General features: G+C 38.7%; 1 protein-coding gene across 1 annotated transcript in view; it reads left to right on the top strand.

The window, feature by feature from the left end:
- GPC6 (glypican 6) overlaps nt 1-21,700 on the top strand; it is a 754,465-nt gene that overhangs the window by 398,921 nt on the left and 333,844 nt on the right. The window contains exon 3 of the mRNA XM_069008450.1: nt 14,219-14,610. Within this exon, the coding sequence (XP_068864551.1) occupies nt 14,219-14,610 (392 nt within the window). The remainder of the gene's footprint in view (nt 1-14,218; nt 14,611-21,700) is intronic.

Genomic DNA, 21,700 nt, shown 5'->3' with positions numbered 1-21,700 from the left:
TTTTAAAGTAAAACCAGGTAGTAGCAACAAGAAGAAAAAATAGTAGGGTATTCATGGTGTTATGAAATATTTTGGTATGAGTCTTGATTCCAGAGACAAAAGCTGCTGTTTCTGTGTAATCAACAAAAAACATTTTTCAATACCATCTACAATTACATTTTCAGCTGCTTAATTGAGTTCTAGTGTATTAAGGGACCAACAGTATAGACTATACCTAATACATGATATTAATTCATGTTCTTAATGAATCAATAGGTATTAGGGAGGCAATATGACACCTATTGCAGTTACTGTGACATTAAAACATAAAAAATTCAATTAAAATGTATTATACATGCACATCATAAGGGCAAGTCTGAGTAAACATATGGTCTTTACGAGAGAGGAAAGTGTGACTAATAAAATAATGCTTCTTCAGTGAAAATTGAGAATATTTTCTAGATAATGGTTTTAATGAGTGATACAATTTAATGCTGAACCCTAACATAAAAGTCACCTATTGGAAATACATTTCTACATTATATGGTTTGTAAATGTGGAAGCACTTAAAGTATAAGGCCATCTAGGCTACATAAAATTATAATGTACTTATGAAGTTTATTATTATGGCAGAGGAGCAGGATAATTAGTCTCACCTAACATGTACATACCTAATATTTACATTTTTCAGAAGTTATCAGTGTTTTATTGTGAGTTTGGAAGTCCTTCCACAATTACTTAGGTCCTCATAAAAGAAAGTTGAATGTTGTGTCAATTAAAAAGCAGAAAGCATGTTCTCTTGTGCCCTTTTCAAAGGAATCCCTATTTCTTCAAGCAGTACTGTTTGTCCCTAATTCTGTCCAATGTCTGACTGTTTCTCCCAAATGACTAAGTATATATACATTAGGGAAACTAGCGAAGAAAGAAATTATTGGATAAAATAGTTTACAACAATCTCTTAGAGTAAGTATTCATTTTGCTTCTGTATCTTACCAGACCACTAAAAATTTCAGTCTTTCAGATAATGCAGTAATGGAAGACCTAAAATCACTTCATCAAGCAATAACACATATATTCATATATGCATTATATGAAAATACTAGCCCTGATCCAGTGGGGTTGATATAAAGGACAGGCTCCTGCGAGATGTGAAGGGGAGCCCCCATTTCAGAGCCCAAGCCAGACTTCTGATCTAAATCCTTCTTTCTCTCCCCATGGACAACATAAAGGCAGAGCTGCAGCAAGGCTTCATGCCAAGGTTCTTTGGTTGCATATTTGAAGTGAATCGATGCATAGCCTGGATGTTCAGGTTTTGAGACCCTTGTTCTGCCTGTGTGTTCAAGGGTGATGGTTTTGGCAGTATTGATAGACTGTATCTGAGGAACATCTGGGAAACTAAAGTTGAGCTCTCTTCTTACCATTTTGTCTGTTTTATTCAGTTGCCATTTCCCTTTTTCACTATCTTCTCTCCAACTATTATTGTCCCCTCTAACTTTGCTTTCCTGTTTCACCTGTACTGCCTCATTTGTGCTTATCCTCCCATACTTTAAGATTTTTGTAGTAGTATAGTGCAAGTACAAGGCCTCTAGTCAGCACAGTTCACCCTGGCCCTTTCACTGACTGCTGCCCAGTAGGACTGATCATCTTTTCAACTTCTTCTGCAAATCTCATCTCAGAGGGCTGTAATACTCAACTGGCAAGGTTCATATGAGAAAAGAAGTTAGTGGGGGTTTCTTCCCAAATGTGCCACAGCGTTAATATTAAGGCCAAACAAGCTGGAGAAACACCCAAATATTACGCAAGGAAATAGTGTCCAGCAATCATTCTAGGGACTGGACAAAAAGACTTTGCTACCAGAAGTGGCACAGAGTTTCCACTTCGCTTCCAACTCACTAATGTGCAAAACATGGCCTATGCCTATGCTTCCCCATCAAGCTCTCAGGTAAAAACCATGTAATGTGAGGAGAACATATGTCTCAGAGAGGGGGATGAAAATGGTATAGCAAAGAAGGCAGACAATAAGGTCTCAAGATTGCAGAGAAGCAGTAAATGGCAGAAGGCCTGGAATTCCAGTGGCTTCTGCACAAAAATCCCCTACCAACAGACAAATAAAAACCCTATACAAAAATCCAGAAATAGTTTTTAAATCTCCTAGCTCCTGCTGAGCCACGCCACTTCTCACAGAACCCTAGGAAGCAGTCAAGTATATTGTTTGTTTGCTTAGAGAGCCAACAGCTTGTGGGTTCATTGAAATATTCTTGTCAGTATGTTCAGCAACTTATCAGCACACCAGCAGTAGAAGCATGAAACTTTGGTGTCACTACATGGACATATCCATTTAGATGGAAATATCATATGCAACACAGCAGCTAATAAATGGAAACAATTCCCCAAATGAACTTGGCCCAGGAGTTTTAAGGCTACTCTTGTGTAGTTCAATCAAATAAAAAGTAGATTATATTGTTTGCAATCGAACATAACCCAAATATATACCAATCTTGTAAAGCTGGTTTTTCAGTTCATCATACCGTATCTTAGATATAAGTTTCCTTCTGACTGGAAATCTTTCCCACTAGACAGCCTTGTAAGAGAAAGGAAAACATTCTGTTGAGAAGGTAGGTCAGATAAAAATCAATCATGCAGCATCTTGATCCAGTGAACTGATGTCTGTAGATGAAGATTTGTGTTGGCTTTAAAGCTATTCAAATACTGACTTCATTTTTTAATCCCTGATCTTTGAAACATCCAGGTAGGAAAGTTTATTGACTTCACAACGCTTCTTAGGGGGCCCAAGGTCTTTCTACCAGCACATGAATGCAGATCCAGGATCTGAAAGATTGTTTTCTTCTAAAAGTAATGTATCTATTTTTTACATTTGTAGCTTATTGAAGGCCAACTCTGTTATCCTTAACCTTAAACTTATCCTTTATCTAGGATTTTATACATTGCCTTGTTTTAAGTCACGGATTGCCAAAATCTGATCTCTAGGACCATTTCTAGTCCTTAACTTTCCTACTATTGCCTTGGAAAAAAACTAAAATCATCCCTCTAACAAGCTGATAACATTTAAGTTAGCTTAATTTGATGTCATAAAACTAAAAGCAAGTTTGTTGCTTCAGTGGAGTTTGAACATGTAGCTCAATTCACAAGCAAGAAATTCAATCACATCGGTATTATGTCAGTAACAAATAGTAATGTGCTCAGTGTCCAAATAGTCAAGAAACAACTGGGAAACCAACCTGGATTTAATACTGCATGACCTTAATGGTGCCTTGGGTTCCTTTGAGTGTAGGTGTAGAAAATTTGGATAAGCTCAAAAAATAGGTAAATTTTCTCGGTGGTAGTTTTATATTTTTTGCTGGTACTGCTAAACCATAACAGAACTTACTCGCTGCGTTCAGAGGTGTCTGGAAAAATTATCAACATGACTTCATTACCTCTTAGACTGCAGACTTATATACAAAATTGATTTTATGTACATAATAATTTCCACAGGAAGTCAAACTTCAAACTGCTCTTACAGCAGGTTTCTGTTGGTTCAAACAGAAGTCTTTGCAGTAATTTCAGTAGTATCTGTCGCAGGTCAAACATCTAAAGATTTTGGGGGTTTTTATGTAATATACTGATTTCTTTTTAAATACTAAAATGAACCTTCTTCTAAAAGGGGAGAAGGTGAAATGATATTGAAGGGCAAACTGCAACAGATTTACAGCAGCTACATTATACAAATACAACCGTGCAAATATGTTTTAGCTCTCTGCACTTGCAACTGTGGCATGAAAGTAGCTGAAGTTCGAATTTTAAACATACTGCGATGCAGCCAGTTGACCTGTTTAAACCCCACCTTTCCACACTGGGATTCAGACCTGCACTTCCTACTGCGTACTTCACCGGTTGGATCTAATCTAGTAGATGCTTCAGAAAACACCTCTTTCTTGGAGCTGAATAAGGCTCAAGAAATTGTTTTCAAATACCTCAATGACAGTTCTGTATAGTAGTCTATTTTGTTTAAAGTGGGAGGAAGAAAACAAAGAAGACACTATGCTAAAAGGGGTGAGAAGCCTTCTTCAATCCCATGCATGCCTAAACCCAGGCTGAGATTTTTGCCTCCGAAGCCCAGTGTCACTGCTGTCAAATTGTGGCTGATCACCCCATTATAGATAAAAGTGTGTGGAGGTTTCAGTGTTTTCCTCTGGCCAGCCAGAGCCTCCTTCCTGACAAATGACTCCTGCCCACAGTCAGTTCAAGTTGTCTGCTCTGAGAACAGATATGAAGGCACACGGTGACTTCAGGGCCACATTCCTCCCCAGCACAACACCTGTGACGTCTGAACAGCACAGTGATAGTGATGGAAAATACTGCCTCTGGTTTCAGACCTGCTTGTCAAAAAATTGCCTCCTTTCCTCCCCCCACCCCAGACAAAAAATATAAATTATCCTGACTTAAATTTTATTTAGACTGTACCAAGGCCATTTGTTGTTAATTTTCCCCCATGTCTTCTGGTCTACCGTACACTTCCCTGTATTAAGAGTCAACAAACTTTTAATATGTTTAGAAGATGGTTGTAGATTATGGGCATGGCAAGGAATTTTCACACAAAATGTTAGATGGTAAATCTCTTTAACTATTGAACTGGATATTTAATAGTCTCTAGTGATGCGTAGCGAAAAATGTTACAGTCTCTATATTTTAAAACAATTGTTGCACTAAGTCCCATAGTTTATATATTGTTAATATTTTCATGAAAGCTTTAAATGTTTTTCAGAAGAGACTGTGGTGACTCATGAATCTTTCATGAGGTGTTATACATTTTTATGAACATACAATGTAAAATTCATCATTCTGAAATTCACAGATATCCATGAAGTGCTACATGTCTCTCTTTGGTCATGGATATTCATGACAATACTACTTCTGTAAGCATTTAAATGCTCATTCATAAATATTCTAGAATGTAACCTTCTGATGCCATGTAACAGTTTACTTACGTTTTATGAGTACTTCACTTGCGCATTTTCCACTTGATAATGAAACTAGAACCTTCAGGGATAGTTATTGGTGCATATATAAATTCTGGGTAAAACTATCTCATTGGGTTTTTTTTATTCCTAGCATTTTCTTTCTTCGTTATTACTCTAAGTTTAATGAATTCTTTGAGGGCATCTTGGGAATTTCAGGTTTCATATTTATAGCCAAGGATATATTATTGGTATAAAGTACCACATGCAACAGAATCAAGATTCTAGAGTGCAGTAAAGACTTCAAAAAGTATATGCTAATGTCTAATATTCCTCATGTGAAAGTTATGTGTTCAGCTAGTTGCAGGAGTGTCTGTATAGAATCATTGGCAGGATCAAGTCTCCCTTTCATAAATACTCAAGTGTTAGCAAATGACCTTTTGCAATGCAAAGACAGTAGATTTGTCATTTGAAGGTTGCACCTGCATCCCCTGAAGTTGTTGATAATCTTCTTATTGATTTCAGCATTGCAGAATAAAGTCTTACAAGCCTTTATCAATGCACGTAATCAGCTTTGAGTAGATGACAGATCCTTTAACTCTGTTTTAATGTTCATTTGTACAATAGCTTCTTTGTGCTTTGGCATTAAATAATGCCTTAAGTTCTTTGTCAGATTAGGTTCCCATTCTGATAATGGCATTTGATGTATAAAAAGCAGCATAGCTTTTTTTTCTGTTTTCCTGTACCAGATCTACCTTGTCCAACCCAGCCTATCATAGATGTGTTTTTGTTCCTTCCCCATCCTCATGTCCCTCATTTTAGATTAGGACAGTCCTGTTTGCATTGTCTCCATGCTCCACAGTGGGGAGTGGTTAAGGATGAAGCCTCAGTGGTTTCGTCTTCTCCTGAATCTCACTCCTTTCTTGCAATATCCTGGCCCATAAGGGGGGAGAAGTCATGGACTCTGGACAGGAGTCAGGGAGAAGATCACAGTGAACTATCTGCTGTTACCAAGTCTTGCAGTAGTCTGAGAAATTGAGAGATTAAAGAAGGAAGAGACTCTCATCTTTACTCACAACCTTTGAGACTGCACTGGCTTCTAAAAAATTTAGTAGCATCCAAAAGATTTTTTAATATCATGATATTTACAGGTCTGGGACAGTCTAGAAATCTATCAATATCCATTAACAGCTAGATAATTTCACACATAGGTGATTTTACCCAAGATATAACTAGAGGATGTAAATCACCTATTCTGAAATTTGCAGTTATAGGGCACATTTAATTATCAGACTTGTATTTCTTGGCTTTAAATGCAATGTATATATATTCAAAGTGAGTTAAAAAAGGAGAGCAATTTTCAGCAAATCTCATCACACTGCAGCTTTTGTTTTTCCTAATGGGAGATGAAATTTGTTTCCCGGATGTGACTGTTGAGTGTTTTTAAAGGTCAAAGCTATAAGGGAATTTTAAAATTAGTTATTCAGGCTGACTAAAAAGTAATACCAGTGCACTGGTAGCCTTATGCAAGCAATTTGTTTGCTATTGAATATAAAACAAATGTAATGTCAGAACTAGGGGAGAAAAATCATCTGCTGTAAATATTCTCCTACAGCAACTTTTTTCTCAATCAGGAAGTTAAATTGAGTTCTTTTTGTTTTGTAAGGTTAGTTACTGTTAGAAGAAAGTCTCTGGAAACCCAAAACAGTTGGAAAATGAAAAGGCATAAAACCCACAGAGGTCCATTTCACTTGAATTTCCTTGAGATAAATCACAACTTTCACTAATTGATGCCATTGTGGAATATCTTTAAAGAAAGAAAAAAGAAAAGAAAAAAGCCTTTGCAAGGATCCAGCAAAAAAGATGAAGATTTAACCAAAACATTTTTGTTCCATTAATGACTTCCTGAACAAAGAAAGACAGACAGAAATAGGATGCAGGAAAAGGCTGACATTGATATTTGTAATGAATGCATGTGTCTTTACCTAAAGAACCCCCAAAGAATCTTTCTGTCAAAAAGCATAGTCCTTTAAAATGAATTCTAATATTCTTCTTACCATCAGCCTTATTAGGACTGGGAAGTCCAAGGATGTGCAATACAGTTAGGTACATGTAGTGGTTTGGCCCAAAATACTCATTACTGTTTACCTTCTGTGAGGTAAGAATTAGGAGAAAAGCAAAGCAGGCACCAAACTTGAAAGAATATAAAGAAGTTTATTAACAGACCTAAAAGAGGGGAAAAAAAAAATTATACCATACCTTCAGAACTCTCCTCCTCCCCCCACCTTCCTCCCTTCTCCCACTGACAATGTAAAAAAAAGAGACAGCCCTTGAGATGTTCAGTCTGTTTACCCCGTCCATAATAACCTTGTTCAGTCCATATAAAAAGAGAAGTCTCTTCTTGCTCGTGCTATGAAAACATTATCACAATGAGACAGCCGCCCACTTCCAAATATTGTTCAGTCCATTTAGGAAGGGGAGTCTCTCTGCTCATGATGTGAGTCCCTTCCCCCGACTTGCAGCTTTTTCACGCAACTGCTTTCAAGGGTCCAATCTTGAAGTTTTCTGAGGTACAGTTTTAAGGTTGAGCCGTTCAGAAACAAAAAACAGAGGCCCTTCTCCTTCCCTGGGAGCAAAGGGTTCTTCCTCATCTTCATCATTAGGACTATCTTTGGGAGCATCTCTAGGAACTGAGATTTTCTCCTTTCCCATTTGGAGCCAAAGTCCTCATCTGGTCCATCTCTCTCTGTCCAAATTTCTCATGAAATTACAGCTGCAGCATCTGCCTATCTCAGCACAGGTGCTTTTGCTTACGAGTTGAACACTCCACCCCCCAGATCTTCATGAAATTACAACGGGATACTCTGATATATCATAGCTTCACAACAGAATTTCAGCTTTAAGCATCTCCTCTCTCTTCCTTCAGGTTTTCAGCTCTTCACAGCAATAAAAGGGTTAATCTCACATCGGCCTTGCAGCTGGAATTTTTCTTATCACAGTGGAGAGGGGGGAGAGCCGAGCCGCTCCGGCTGCCCACAGCAAGGCATTGGGGGGGAGTTCCACAGCTGGAACAGGTCCATCGACTCCAGGATGGCTGTGGCCCGGCCCGGCCTGGCCCGAGCAGGGCCTGGCTGGGCCCGCTGGTCCCTGCTCCGGCCCTGCAGCCACCTGTCCCAGCGCCAGAAATGAGAGAGAGCTTGGGGGGGGAGTTTGTCTATTCTTAAGTGTGGATCACAGAGGCGGTCACAACTTTAAGTGGCTTAAAGAATTGTCCATATTCAAACTGGCCAGCTGATAGGTTCTATCAGGTCCCAGAGGAAGCTGTAAGCACCCCTTAGCAAGGACATCCCTTCTGGGACTATGGTTGCTAACCCATGACGGTACACAAAGTCCACATGGGGTGTAGATACATGCAGATATTCACATTAAATGATAGATCATGGTAGAGTGGCAGAGAATAGTAGAATATATATATCTAAATCCTTAAAGCTCTTGGAAGAGCAATGCCTCCACAAGGAGAACAAGGCTGTAGTGGGGAACTGCCGGTAGGTTTTGCGTGTTACTAGTCAATGGTAGATGAAATCAGTATGTCACCCTGAGCAGTGTTTTATATAAAGACTGATGTAAAATCAGACATATATTGCTGTCCAGAACCTCTGAAGAGCTCTGTGCAGCTGAGCTGGTTTTTTCTCTGCCAACAGTGAGACTGCTTGATAATTAAATGAAATTTTCTTTTTGTCTTTTTGGTCTTAGAGCTCATGAATATATTTTTGGTTTTGGGAATTAGACAACAAACTGTTTCTAGGTTTGCATCTTGTCCTACAGTTAGACATTGCTTTTGCTTGAATTACAGAGGAAAAGGAAATGCAAGGGAACTTATCAGGCTTATCATAGAATATTCACTCCAACATGATACAGATTTGTGTCTATAAAAATTGCCTCTAGATATCTGTGCATATATTTTGTTAAAAGCAATTACCACATCATGTCATGCTGCAAAATTATCCCTAATCTTGATCCACTGACTTACAGTGACAACTAGTTATCACTTTGGAATTAGACCAGCTCCCATGTTGAATTGCATTATGACACTTGTTTACCTCTGTCAAACTAGAGTGAGAATGTCGACTTGCAGTTGGCAAAGCAGTGTGAGAGTAACGAGACATTATTTTTAATCTGAGAGCTGTTCCTACCCTTCAGTAAGGAACTCTAGCAATTCTGTCCTTTCCCTTTGTGACTGAGTTGTCTTATCATAGCCATAACATTTTAAAACAATTCAGACTTCATTTGCAGAGACTGTTACTATCTGTCTTGCATCCTAAATTCACAAATACTGTTTAAAAATGAAAACTAGCTAAAGAGTGATCCATGGACTGGAAACCCACCATTTAAGCTCATATAGAGCATGTAATGGCTTGCAACAGCAATCTTCTCTCCATCTTTTCAGTATCTCAGTGTGCCTTAGACCTTATTCTTTTCAACTACCTCACAGAAGTGAAGGGGCTTCCTGAGACCCTCTGGTTAACAAATGAAATCTGTATAAAAACGTGCTAGCAACAAAAGACATATCCAGGACATATACTGTCATATGAATGAATCACCGCTTAAAATTAGGAAAAATTATTTCCAGCATTAGCACTGCTCATGACAACCTATTTTGGCAGCAAAAAAAAAAAAAATCACAAGATATATATTTTAAAATGCTGCATGGCTCTGTCTTATATAGATTCTCCTCTCCCACCCTAGTACTTGAGTGCCTTCCAGAAGCACTTTAAGCAACATGACTAATGTCTGTCTCATCTTCATTCTTTTACTTGAAGCTGAAAAAATTACATTATTTTTCAAAAACTACCTGCAAGTTGATGAAATATCATCTTTGCAATGAACATAAAATTTTTACATTACTGTGAAGACCATGGAAAAATTCAGCCTTTGAAGCACATACAGTGTCTACTGATGTAAGTGAACAAGTGCTCAGTTATGCCAGGACACAGTTTCTATATATAAGCACTGCAAAGCAGACTACCTTCTTGATATATGAGAGGTTTGCAGCCTAATAAAGCAAGCAATCCTTCACAACAGCATTCATTTTGTTGGATGGGAGTTGATTGAGAAATTAGCACAATGTGAGAGATCTCTTTTTGCTTGGAACCAAAAAGGTATCCAATTTTGTAGCTGCTGTTGATTTATTATTCTGATCCTGCATGGGGTTACTGATGCAGATAGCTCTCTTAACTGTCTTTTGTGTCAAAATGTACAAAAAACTAACACTCTGTAGTGGGTTTGGTTTAAAACCAGGCAGAAACACCAATTTAGTGTAGTGGTTTGGTCCAAAATACTCATTACTGTTTATCTTCTGTGAGATAAGAATTAGGAGAAAAGCAAAGCAGGCACAAAACTTGAAAGAATATAAAGAAGTTTATTAACAGACCTAAAAGAAGAAAGAGAGGAAAAAATAAAGTCATACCACACCTTCAGAACACTTCTCCCCCCCACCTTTCTCCCTTCTCCCACTGACAATGTAAAAAGACAACCCTTAAGATGTTCAGTCTGTTTACCACTTCCATAATAACCTTGTTCAGTCCATTTAGGAAGAGGAGTCTCTCTTGCCCATGCTATGAAAACATTATCACAATGAGACAGCCACCTGGGTCGGTTCTCTGCTCACATGCGAGTCCCTTCCCCCGACTTGCAGCTTTTCCCACAACTGCTTTCGAGGGTCCACTCTTGAATTACTGGGGTACAGTTTTAAGGTTGAGCCGTTCAGAAACAAAAGTTCTCTTCACCCATCTCTGGGAGCATTTCATCTCTAAGAACAGAGGCCCTCCTCCTTCCCTGGGACCAAAGGGTCCTCCTCATCTTCATCTCTAGGACTATCTCTGGGAGCATCTCTAGGAACTGAGGTCTTCCCCTTGCCATGTGGAGTAAGAGTCCTCATCGCTTCTATCACTCCGTGTTCAAACTTCTCATCAAATTACAGCTGCGTCAGCATCTGCCTATCTCGGTGCAGGTGCTTTTGCTCACAAGTACAAGTTGAACGCTCCACCCCCCCATGCATTCATGAAATTACAGCGGGTACTCTGATACATCATAGCTTTACAACAGAATTTCAGCTTTAAGCATCTCCTCTTTCTCCTCCCTCAGGATTTCAGCTCTTCACAGCACTACAAGGCCTTGCAGCTGGAATGTCGCTTGTTGCTGTCGGTCACACGATCTTTGCTGGACAGTGGTGCAGCTTCAGCTGAATCTTGGCCACACTGGAGAGGGGGAGCCGGACTGCTCCGTCTGCACATAGCAGGGCTGGGGGGGGGTTCCGCGGGTGGAACAGGTCCATCGGCTCCAGGATGGCTGTGGCCCAGCCTGTCCTGGCCCGAACAGGGCCTGGGCTGGGCCCGCCGGCCCCCGCACGGGGCCTGCAGCCACCTGTCCCAGCACTGGAAACAAGAGAGAGCTCTGCCCGGGGTTTGTCTATTCTTGAATGTGGACCACAGAGGCGGTCACAATTTCAAGTGGCTTAAAGAATTGTCCATATTCAAACTAGCCAGCTGATGGGTTGTGTCAGGTCATAGAGGAGTTGTAAGAACCCCTTTGCAAGAACATCACTTCTGGGACTATGCTTTGCTAACCCATGACACACTCCAACTTTTTAATGGCATAATTTACCTTCAGCAGTAGCTCTCAAAGACTAGAGACCTATAAGAAGACTAAAAATTAAATAAATGTGCTGCTGTTTAGAGGACATTAGCTTCCCTACTGAATTAGTATGTATGGTGTCACATTTGGACTAGCATGAAATTCAAGCTTGTAGAGTTACTGAAAATGTTTGTACCACAGTATAAATAAAGCTTGTGACCAGCATGGACCACATTGTGCTGGGTGCTGTACAAGCAGAGAATAAATATCTACCCCTCCCTGAAAGGTTTGGTTGGCTTCCAACAAGCTGACTGTGAGACTGCTAAATAATACACCTGCACAAAGAAAGAGTAAGCTAATAATCTCAGACAAGAGTAGCTGTCAGCAAACTCAGTTAAGCTTTGCTGTGACTGAGTTATACAATAGCATTATCTTTTAAGATAAACAGTGGGATTCCCAGTATAGCTATGGATTGTGAGGAGCCAGCATGTAAGTTGCTTATAGCAGCCTCCCAGCATATGGAGGCTTATGGGAAAGAAGTTGAGGAGCCTGGATTCACTGATTTTGTGACTGTCTTTCCCAGTTGTCATTCAATTGCACTGGTCGGAAAGCCTGGCTCCAACCTTAAAACAAATTTTCATTTGAGCCCCAAGTTCTCTGCCATATTTTTGCCTTGGAATTGTGTGATTAGATGTATTCAGCAGTGCAGTCAGTGTGCATTATTTCTAGAAGAAGAAATGTCGAATGTATAAAACAGTAATCATGGTGATTTAGAGGTCAAAGGTACCACCAGGTCAGGGTTAGCAATGAAAAACAGCTTTGTTTCACTTGTCTCTTAAACAGAAGCCTGTATGTTGTGGACATCAAATTATTCTATTTGGAAACAAAATTTTGATTGTGGGTGTGCTTTTTTTCCCTTTTTTAAATTTCTCCCCCCCCCCCCCCAAACTATTTGGCAAAAGCATATCCTTTTCCAAATATCATTTATTCCTTATGACAAGCTGCAGTTTTAATGACAGTTTAAACATTGATATATTTATTAGATGATATTTTCCCTTTAATAAATGCTTTGATGTAGCAAGTGTGTTTGCAATGTTCTGTTTATGTATTTTCAGAATAACCCTTTTCCAGTTATCTGGGAGATCAAAGGCTGCAGCTCTGCACCACTTCTGCCAAAAATAAGAAATTCTTTTCTTACTGAGTCCTTGTAGACTGGCCCACAGTGTTCAACGGATTCTGCTTTCATGTGATCACAGTTGCAAATCCTTAAATTCAGTGTAGATTTTTTCACTTACTCTTAATTTCTGTCCTGTCTTTAGCATTGCAGTGGTTCTGCATTTTTATGAGTCACTCTAGCCATAGCAGGGCCCTATGTTAAGAGTATTCACATTATAGCATTAGCAAAGAGTGTAAGAAGTCAGCACATCCCTGCAGTTAGCACACAGAGATGTGTCTTTGGGCAATGACCACAAATTAAGAATCTTTTATTCTGGAGTTGGTGTGTGATAAATCCTGCTTCACTGCACATCATTTAATTGCAGCACATACATGTTTTGCCAAAGGTTCTGCCATCTCTGCCTTGCTGTCTGCAATGCCTCATTTACAAGCCACAGCAGTTACAAAACTCTTTCCAAAGGTGGTTTAAGAAGGTTGACAACAAGCCCTGTAGAAAGATGGGATCTTCTGAAAGCCAGGAGATACTATGCCCGCTTAGGTCAGCTGGGTTTAAAGACCTGTTGTACATTCTCAGGGAATTTTTTGGGAAACCCTAAGCACCATATTGCAATTAAAAAATCCGAACAAAAGAGATGATTACATATTTCTACTGTATCCCATGGGCTCAGTTTCCAGTAAGAGTAATTTCCACAAACCAAAATTTAGAAATAGATTATGGTTTGGGCCTCAGTAGATAAAAGGCACAGAAACAATAGTCTGAAATCCTTTCAAGAAAACCTTAATGCCTGCTCCTCCAAAATAAAAAACTCGCACAGACTAGAATTAGTAGGATGGTTGTGACATGACTGGTGGAGGGTTCTAGCACGGTTCTTCAGTAGAGTAAATAAATATTGAAAACACTAACATTTTTTTAGTATTACCTAGACATGTGACACTTTTAAGAAGGATCCTTCTCATTTCCACTCAAGTCTCTTTCACGTTCTCTTCAAGAATATTTGCAAATAGGTATTCAGATTTATTTCCATGGTTTTCTTCTACATTTTAAAAACTCCATCAAAATGGAACTTCTAAAATCATTAAATTTTCAGTTAAATCATCATATTAGTGACTTCACTCTTATCTTAGCAAATTTAGTCTACTGGCTGTGGAGGATATTGCAAGGGACAGAGATTGCTATGATCAAATAGTTCATGAAGAAGAAGTGGAACTACTCTCACTGAAGTTCTTTTAAATGGGTTTTTCTGCTCAGTGTTATAGGTTCTACATCTTTAAACCTTGCTGGGGAATTCAGTTTATACTCTTATTTTTCTTTACTTCTAAATAATGCTATTTCCTATCCAAATGATGAATTTCACTAGTAAGTGCTGTGATAAAAACCTATTAGGACAAACTATGATGAGTTAGGAATGCAGTAAGAAAACCCTTCATACCTCACTATTATGGCTGTTAACACCTGCTTGTTTTCCCTGCAGAGTTTTTTCGAGAACTTCTGGAGAATGCGGAAAGATCCCTAAATGACATGTTTGTCCGGACGTATGGCATGCTGTACATGCAGAACTCGGAGGTGTTCCAGGACCTCTTCACAGAGCTGAAGCGTTATTACACAGGAGGCAATGTGAACTTGGAGGAAATGCTAAATGACTTCTGGGCTCGGCTGCTGGAGCGGATGTTCCAGCTTATAAACCCCCAGTACCATTTCAGTGAGGACTACCTGGAGTGTGTAAGCAAGTACACAGACCAGCTGAAGCCGTTTGGAGATGTTCCCAGGAAGCTGAAGGTTCAAGTGACTAGAGCGTTCATTGCTGCACGGACCTTTGTTCAGGGGCTGACAGTAGGCAGAGAGGTTGCGAACAGAGTATCCAAGGTAATCTAAAATCAGGGTGGGGTTTCTTTAGCTTGAATTTGTTCTAAACTTGCCAGACAATTGAAATCTGTCTGTGTGCTTTTTTTTTTTTCAGTATAAGGCAGTGAGTTTGGTTGTTTTTTATGTCTACCAATATACCCAGCCTAAGTTCATAAAGAGGGGCAACAGTTGTTTTCAGTTCCTTCTGGGGATATTAAGGCAATACTGACTGGAAAGCATTTCTCTGTGCTTAGGACATAATGAAATACCAATACACATCAATGTTATAGCATGGTAGTGATTGTCATTTGTAATTCAAAACTGGCTATATATATAAAAGATGGGGATTAGATCAGAATTTAAATGTTTCAGGCAAATTTATTCTGCTGTTCATTAGGAAGGTACAGCCCTCACAGCATTCATTCATCATGCAGCTGGGTGATGGATTTTGTTAGAAATGTCTAGTCATGTTTCTGATGAGAAAATAGACAAACAGTGACACCTCTGGAGCTTGAGCTTTCCCAAAGGATGGTTTGACTCACATTTATTTTAGTTTTAATTATTTATCTATGCAAATATTTATGACAATTATAATCCTTGAGGGCTTCACATAATTAAAGAAAAAAAACATGCACAAAAATAACCCATCTGGGTACCACAAATGTGCTTGAATGACTTTCTCTTACACAGTATTTCAAAACTAGGTATATTTTTCTGAATTGATGTTCCAGCTAGATACTTGTTCTTTGATCTCGCTGTTTCACAGCCCTCTTAGTGTATTTGGACCTTGAATTCTGAAATTCTCTCATGAGATCCACTGTGAAATGCTCAAATACTCACTTCTGAACAATAAGTGCATGAATGATTTTGGTGCTTGGCCCATTCAGTACTCTCCCACATTTACAAGCCTAAGCCATTCCTCTGCCTCAAGAGGATTGTCTCATTTGCTTCATTTAAATCACGGTCAGAAGATGAGGTAGAGCTGATACATTGTACAGTAGACTGCAATTCAAGCACTCAACAAAGATGGGGCTTTTAAATTTTCTTAAACTGCATTATGTGATATTTTGTGATTACAAATTGAGAAGCCATGGAGCCAGAGACGTAGGCAAGAAGGGAGAGCCTGATTTTATGCCTAGGAGACTGCATGGGAGAAAAAGGTCATTTTGCACTTAAAATTCAGTGGATGAGAACTTGCTGACTATAAAGGATATGTGATCCTTTTTAGTCAGCTAGAACCAAAGTCTCTTCCTCCAAGTGCCTTCCTGGGCTTCACGATTGCCTTTCTTTGATTTCTGGCACTGTCAGTTCTTGCAGTCTTTCTGAATGGTGGCAGGGCATCATCATGAAACCCCAGTCTGCCTAGTCTTAGCTGGGGGCAGATGCAACTGTTTAGCCTCCAAGTGTGCAGAATGCATGTATCTGCATCCCCAGATTCCCTCTGAAGAGCGATGGTGTCCCCGTGGGTCAGGTTTTAAGTGAAACTACAAAGCTCTGATGTCACTGCTGGCAGCAGGCATTAGGTCTTGGTGGATCAGACTGTAGAGAATAAGCTATGAAATTCATGTAATAGATGCATAATTTGTGAATCCCTTGCAGATTAAGGTCTGAATTGTCTGCTGAGATGTCACTTTCCCTGTATATGTACATGACTGTACAGAATGTGCAGGTGTCTTCTCTCTCACATATCCAGGAAATGTTTTCATCTCGGCCTCTGGGCTTTGGGTACATAAGCCCTTTCAAGAAAAGGGTTTATAACAAGATCACTGAACGATCCTATGATCCTATAATGAGAACTGCTAGCTCTGCAACCATGAAGTGGGGCTTTTTGTAGTGTCACTTGAAGATGATAACAATAGCTCAATAGCGCTTCTGTTTGGTTTTTTTTTTACTTTTATCATGAAAGAAACACTTGAAATCATCATTAAAAGGGCTCAGTGGGTGGAGCAAGACACAATACAGATTGAGTGCTTTATAGACACATAGTGATACTCCATTAGGCTACATCTAGAACACTGTGTTCAGTTTTTGGCCCTTCCCATACAAGAAAGACATTGATAAACTGAAGCAAGTTCAGTGGAGGCTGCCATCATGATCTGGACTGGATTACTTGTTCTGTGAGGAGAACCTGTGGGACTGGGGCTTCTTCATCTGGAGAAGAGGATACTTCAAGGGCATTTAGCAGTTGCTCCTGGTGCCTCTAGGGAGGTCATTAAAGAAATGCAGCAAAGCTCTTAACAGGGGGGCATGGTATGATATGATGGGTGTGAGTTTAAGCATTTCCTCTTGTCCTATCATAGCAGGCCCTAATAAAAATCCCGTCCCCATCTTTCTTATAAACACCTTTTAAGTACAAGAAGGTTCCTAGTAAGATCTGCCCAAAGCTTCTCTTCTCCAGGTTGAACAACCCCAAATCCCTCAGCCATGTCTTTATAGGAGAGGTGCTCCAGCCCTCTGACCATTTTTGTGGCCCTCCTCTGTACCCAGTACAACAGGTCTGCATCTTTCCAATGACACTGAGAATTCCAGAGCTGGATGTATTAATCTGGGTGGGGTCTTCTGAGAGCAGAGTACAGGTGACCTGCTGGTCACCTTTCTTTAGCATCATTATCCTATGATCCTATTAAAAAATTAATAAAATGAGCATTTTCACTTAAATGTAGAATATGCTTTGATTGCATGACTATTAAAATCTCAGTGGCTGTATTCATACCCACAGCATATGAAAAACAATTGCTGGCCTTAGGGGCTTTTTGTTACATGCAGCCTGGTGAGGCAGATATGAAGAACCCCAAGTGGCACCAAATATTCAAAATTAATAATTGTCCTGTGGAAAGGCTGTGATTACTCTGAGAATGAATATTTTCTTGTCATATCATAACTGTGGACTTTTTTGCTGGTTTATCTACTGTAGAAAATGACAAATCCTTTTCTTTAAACATGATTTTAAAAAACTAGAGCCATTTCTTAGAGTTAGCACATAACTGCAGCCAAAAAATCAGGCAGGTAAACATCTTTTGTTGCTGTTTTGAAAGTCATCCAAATTCAGCACAGATTTCTTTCTCATTGTACTCTAATATTAAGAGATTCTGTGATAAGGATGCCACATCTGAGTAAGTCAAGAGAAATGAAAAAAGAGAGAAAATGAAAAGAACTGTTGCAGTTCTTTTACAGAATCCTTTGTCCATTGTCTACACTGTCTGGGAACAGAGGGAGATCTTCTACCTGCAACATCACAAGCTTAAAAGATTTTTTGCTTTCTATTTGTGGACCCATTATTTCACTGAACTGCCACTGACATAGAAAATGTTGAGCCTACACCTTAAAGACCATGAGAAAGAGAGTGACTAATGAGAAAGCTGGTAACAACATCTCTTTTGGGTCTTTACTGTCTCATTGTCTTCTGGACCATTTCTGTAGAGGAGTTGGTGGGTCACACACGCAGAAGGATTTGTTCCCTCTCTAATTTCAGGGACATATCCATTCTAAAGATCTCTCCTCAGAGAGGTTGTAATGTCTCAAAACAATGTAGTCAGTGTATTCCTTGCAAAGAAGCTACACTCCCTTTTTTTTTGATGAAGTGTGCACTCAAGCACACTCAAAGTAGACAACACATATTGCAAACATTTTCCTCTTACAAAAGGATTTTGCAATTTTGCAATTTGCTTGTCAGTGAGATTATAATTTGTAAATTACATTTAGATAAATGGGGAGGGAGGGTGGTTAGGATATCTTATTTTTGTAATTTTTTTCTAATATTATATTTCAATTGTAAGCAGGCATAGTTGCTTCCATCTGCCTGAAGTTTTATTACGCTGTTTTAGTTGAACAGTATTTTCATGATCTCTACATCTAATTACAGTTTTTAATCTTCAGAGATTTTTAAATCTTTTTATTTCTCATTGTAATGCATTAAATTTGTCAGCACTATGTTGCTATGCTGCTTAAATCTCCACTCAATGCAGTATATTTCCACTGGTTTGAATGGACCAGCTTGGTAAATTATATATATATTCTAGAAAGCTGTATAGGCATATGAGCAAAAAGTTATTATTTCTCATAGTGAGATAATTAATTCTTAATTTAAACCAATTTATTCATTAATATAGAAGATTTCCTAAAATATCTCAAGTTGGAAGGGACCTGTAAAGATCATTGAATCCAACTCTCTGCTGCTCGCAGCACGAACTAAAAATAAACCATGTGACTAAAAACTTTATCCAGATGCTTCTTGAACTCTGACAGGCTTGGTTTCATGACCTCTTTCCTGGAGACACTGTTCCAGTTACCAGCCACCCTCTCAGTGAAGAACCTTTTCCTAAGGTCCAATCTGAACTTGCCCTGATGCAGCTTCAATATATAATATTCAATGTGCAACATCAGAACTGCCATTTTGGGTATGTCAAAAGTCTGTTTAGTTGATTTTACCTCAGTAGCAGTAGTTTAAAGGTCAGTATAGGAGCAGAGCTTCTCAACTAGTAGACTTTCTTAAGCTATAGGTAGTAGATGTTTATGGACTTTTTGAACTACCATTCCAGAAATAATTAATTAATTTTTCTACTACCTGTTTTTCCAGTACTTTGGTAGGTTCTGAAAACTTGGCTTTTCTGCTTTGCTACCATTTGGTAAAAAAAAAGAAAAGTTCTCTCCTTCCCTATTCCTCTGTAAAAATATAGCATATTAACATATTATTGTTACTAAATTTATTGGGTTTTATCAACTATTTTCCTAGATAAAATAAATAAATAAACTAAACAAAAGCAAAGCAAACAAGCCTTCTTGACAAGCTGTGATATAGTATCTAATGTTAAGCTGGAGAAACTGCTGGAAATATTTCTGAAGTTGCTCCTAGCTGTGATTACCAGTAATGTGATAGAAAAGACATATGCATACTTTTCAGGTTCATCTTTTACTATGTCTGAGCTCTGGATACTTTGTGAGAAAATAATGCCAAGTTATTCTCTCTGACTCTAAACTAAACAAAGCATTCTCAGTCATTGTAATACTCTCTTTGAACTGTCACTGAGTGGTGGAGGGTGTAAGCAGAAAAACACATGGGAAATTAAAAGTTTTAAACAGGAGGGTCAATATGACTTTGCAGGAGCACATGATTCCTGAAATGCTTTTCCCAAATATATTAATAACTGAATTACAACAATTATAAAGCTAATTGTAATGGGATTTTTTTTCATTAAATAAGGAAGAGTTCTGAACCAAACATGGCATGTGTAAAACAGAACCAGCTCCCAAGGAAAGATTAAGAGTGAAGCTAAGGGTATTTCAAAATTGCCAAAAATACTGTACTAGTTGATAAGTTCAGTACTCTAACATGGGTGTATCCCCTGTGATTGGCATTCCAATCAAAGGAAATATTTCCTGGAAATATTTTCTTTCCATATACTTTTAATGGAAAGTTATAGAAAAGAAGAGAAAACAAAAAAAAAGCTCATTTTATTCTGTTTCATGAGCCTAACTTCTCAATTCTGACTTGTGTTGATTCCATATGTTAACCTGGGTAAATTCACTTTGAGAACATGTGAGTTTAGTAGGAAAACCCAAATGATGGAGTACAACCGGTCGGTCCTGTCCGAAGCACAGCCGTTCACCAGCTGTCCATTACCCCACTGCTGCCCAGAGCTCTGACTCCATCCCAGGCAGACACTTACATCTTCATTGGCTCTTGCACTAAACCTGGCCCCCTAGGAACAGCAAGTGCAGAGTCCTTTATTTACAGAGATCTAGGGTTTTAGCTATTGTTTGCTAGTTTTGCTTTAAGTTTGGCCGTTTTGCGGTTTGTTTTTTTGTCTGAATTTGAGCACTTTCTTCCCATTGTATACTGGGATAAGGACAAGAAGAATTGTTCTGAGTTTGGCTTTGACTTTCACACTTGAAAATTCATGCTACCAGCAACCAAAGTAGTTTTTATACCAGGAGTAAAGTGAAGCTTAGCTCAGGGGCATCATTAAGAGCAGTTAGTGATTTTGTTAGTGGCATAAACATCAAAGATTTGTGACCCAGCCACTAAGAACTTATTTCATTAATGCATTTAAATATTAATTATCATTTATTACAAAATAAAAAGAGGCTGTTACAATACTTTCCTCATTGCATGGCATAGGCTATATATCTCCTTTTTAAACCAGTTAAAACCATTCATCCGCTCAATATTATTAAATTATGTTAATATCAGACCTCTTATTAGGAACCTGGTGATATATGAGCAAAGTGAAATAAATTCAGTAACACAATTATAAGGTTAAACCCAAGTTTAGTAGTGAAAAGCAGTCTCTAGTAATTGCCAGTGATTACTTCTACTTGCAGAATGCCAGGCCACTGCTTTTCTAATATGCTGAATCAATATTCTTACAAACTCTGCTTTTCATGGTTTATAAATAAACATTCAACATTTTGTGAGAGGCATAAATAAAGGCCAATATTGAATGATACAGTGATTCAGAATGTAATTATTTCAGGGGGGAGGGAATATGACAAGTCAGGTAATTAAAAGCCAAAACAAATTGTACTTTAAGCCTGGAAAATGTGATTTGCAGGGTGTGACAGATAAGAGCTATGTGTCCTGTATATTGGCTGAAGAGATTTGGCTTGTTAAAGCCACAGAGGGAAAGGAAATCTAAAAAGACTATAGTTTTCAGTAAACTTTAATCCTCAGTTCAAACTGTTGGTTTAGGAACAGCCCAGCTGAGCAAGCATAGCTTTTATGATTGCATTTCTGTCTGTTGTTTTAAGGTTTTTTCAGTCATTAATTATTTGAGTTTTCATTGAGTTAATATATATTTACAAGAATTCTATCACACTGTGACATGAATGGGGCCACATTGTTTTTTCCTCTTCCTCTCACTTGGTGCTCCTCAGGTGGGGAATCCAGGCATTATTCAGCCAGGGCAGTTTCAGAGTTCTAAAGTGTCTGTGGCACAAAAGCAGGAGTGAATTGTATTCACACTTGAGTTCTTTCTGGGAAGTATCCTTTGAACTGAGGTTCTTCAGCTGTGCTGAATATCTTTCCTCCTTTTTTGGAAAGAAAAGGCACAAAAACTGATCTAGTTAATTGCACACATTTCATGGAGAAATAAAACAGATGCCTTCCAGATAT

Source organism: Aphelocoma coerulescens, chromosome 1 (genome assembly GCF_041296385.1).
Source record: "Aphelocoma coerulescens isolate FSJ_1873_10779 chromosome 1, UR_Acoe_1.0, whole genome shotgun sequence".
NCBI classification, from domain to species: domain Eukaryota; kingdom Metazoa; phylum Chordata; class Aves; order Passeriformes; family Corvidae; genus Aphelocoma; species Aphelocoma coerulescens.
Note: the sequence above shows the minus strand (reverse complement) of the source record. Positions and strands in the feature narration are given on the sequence as shown.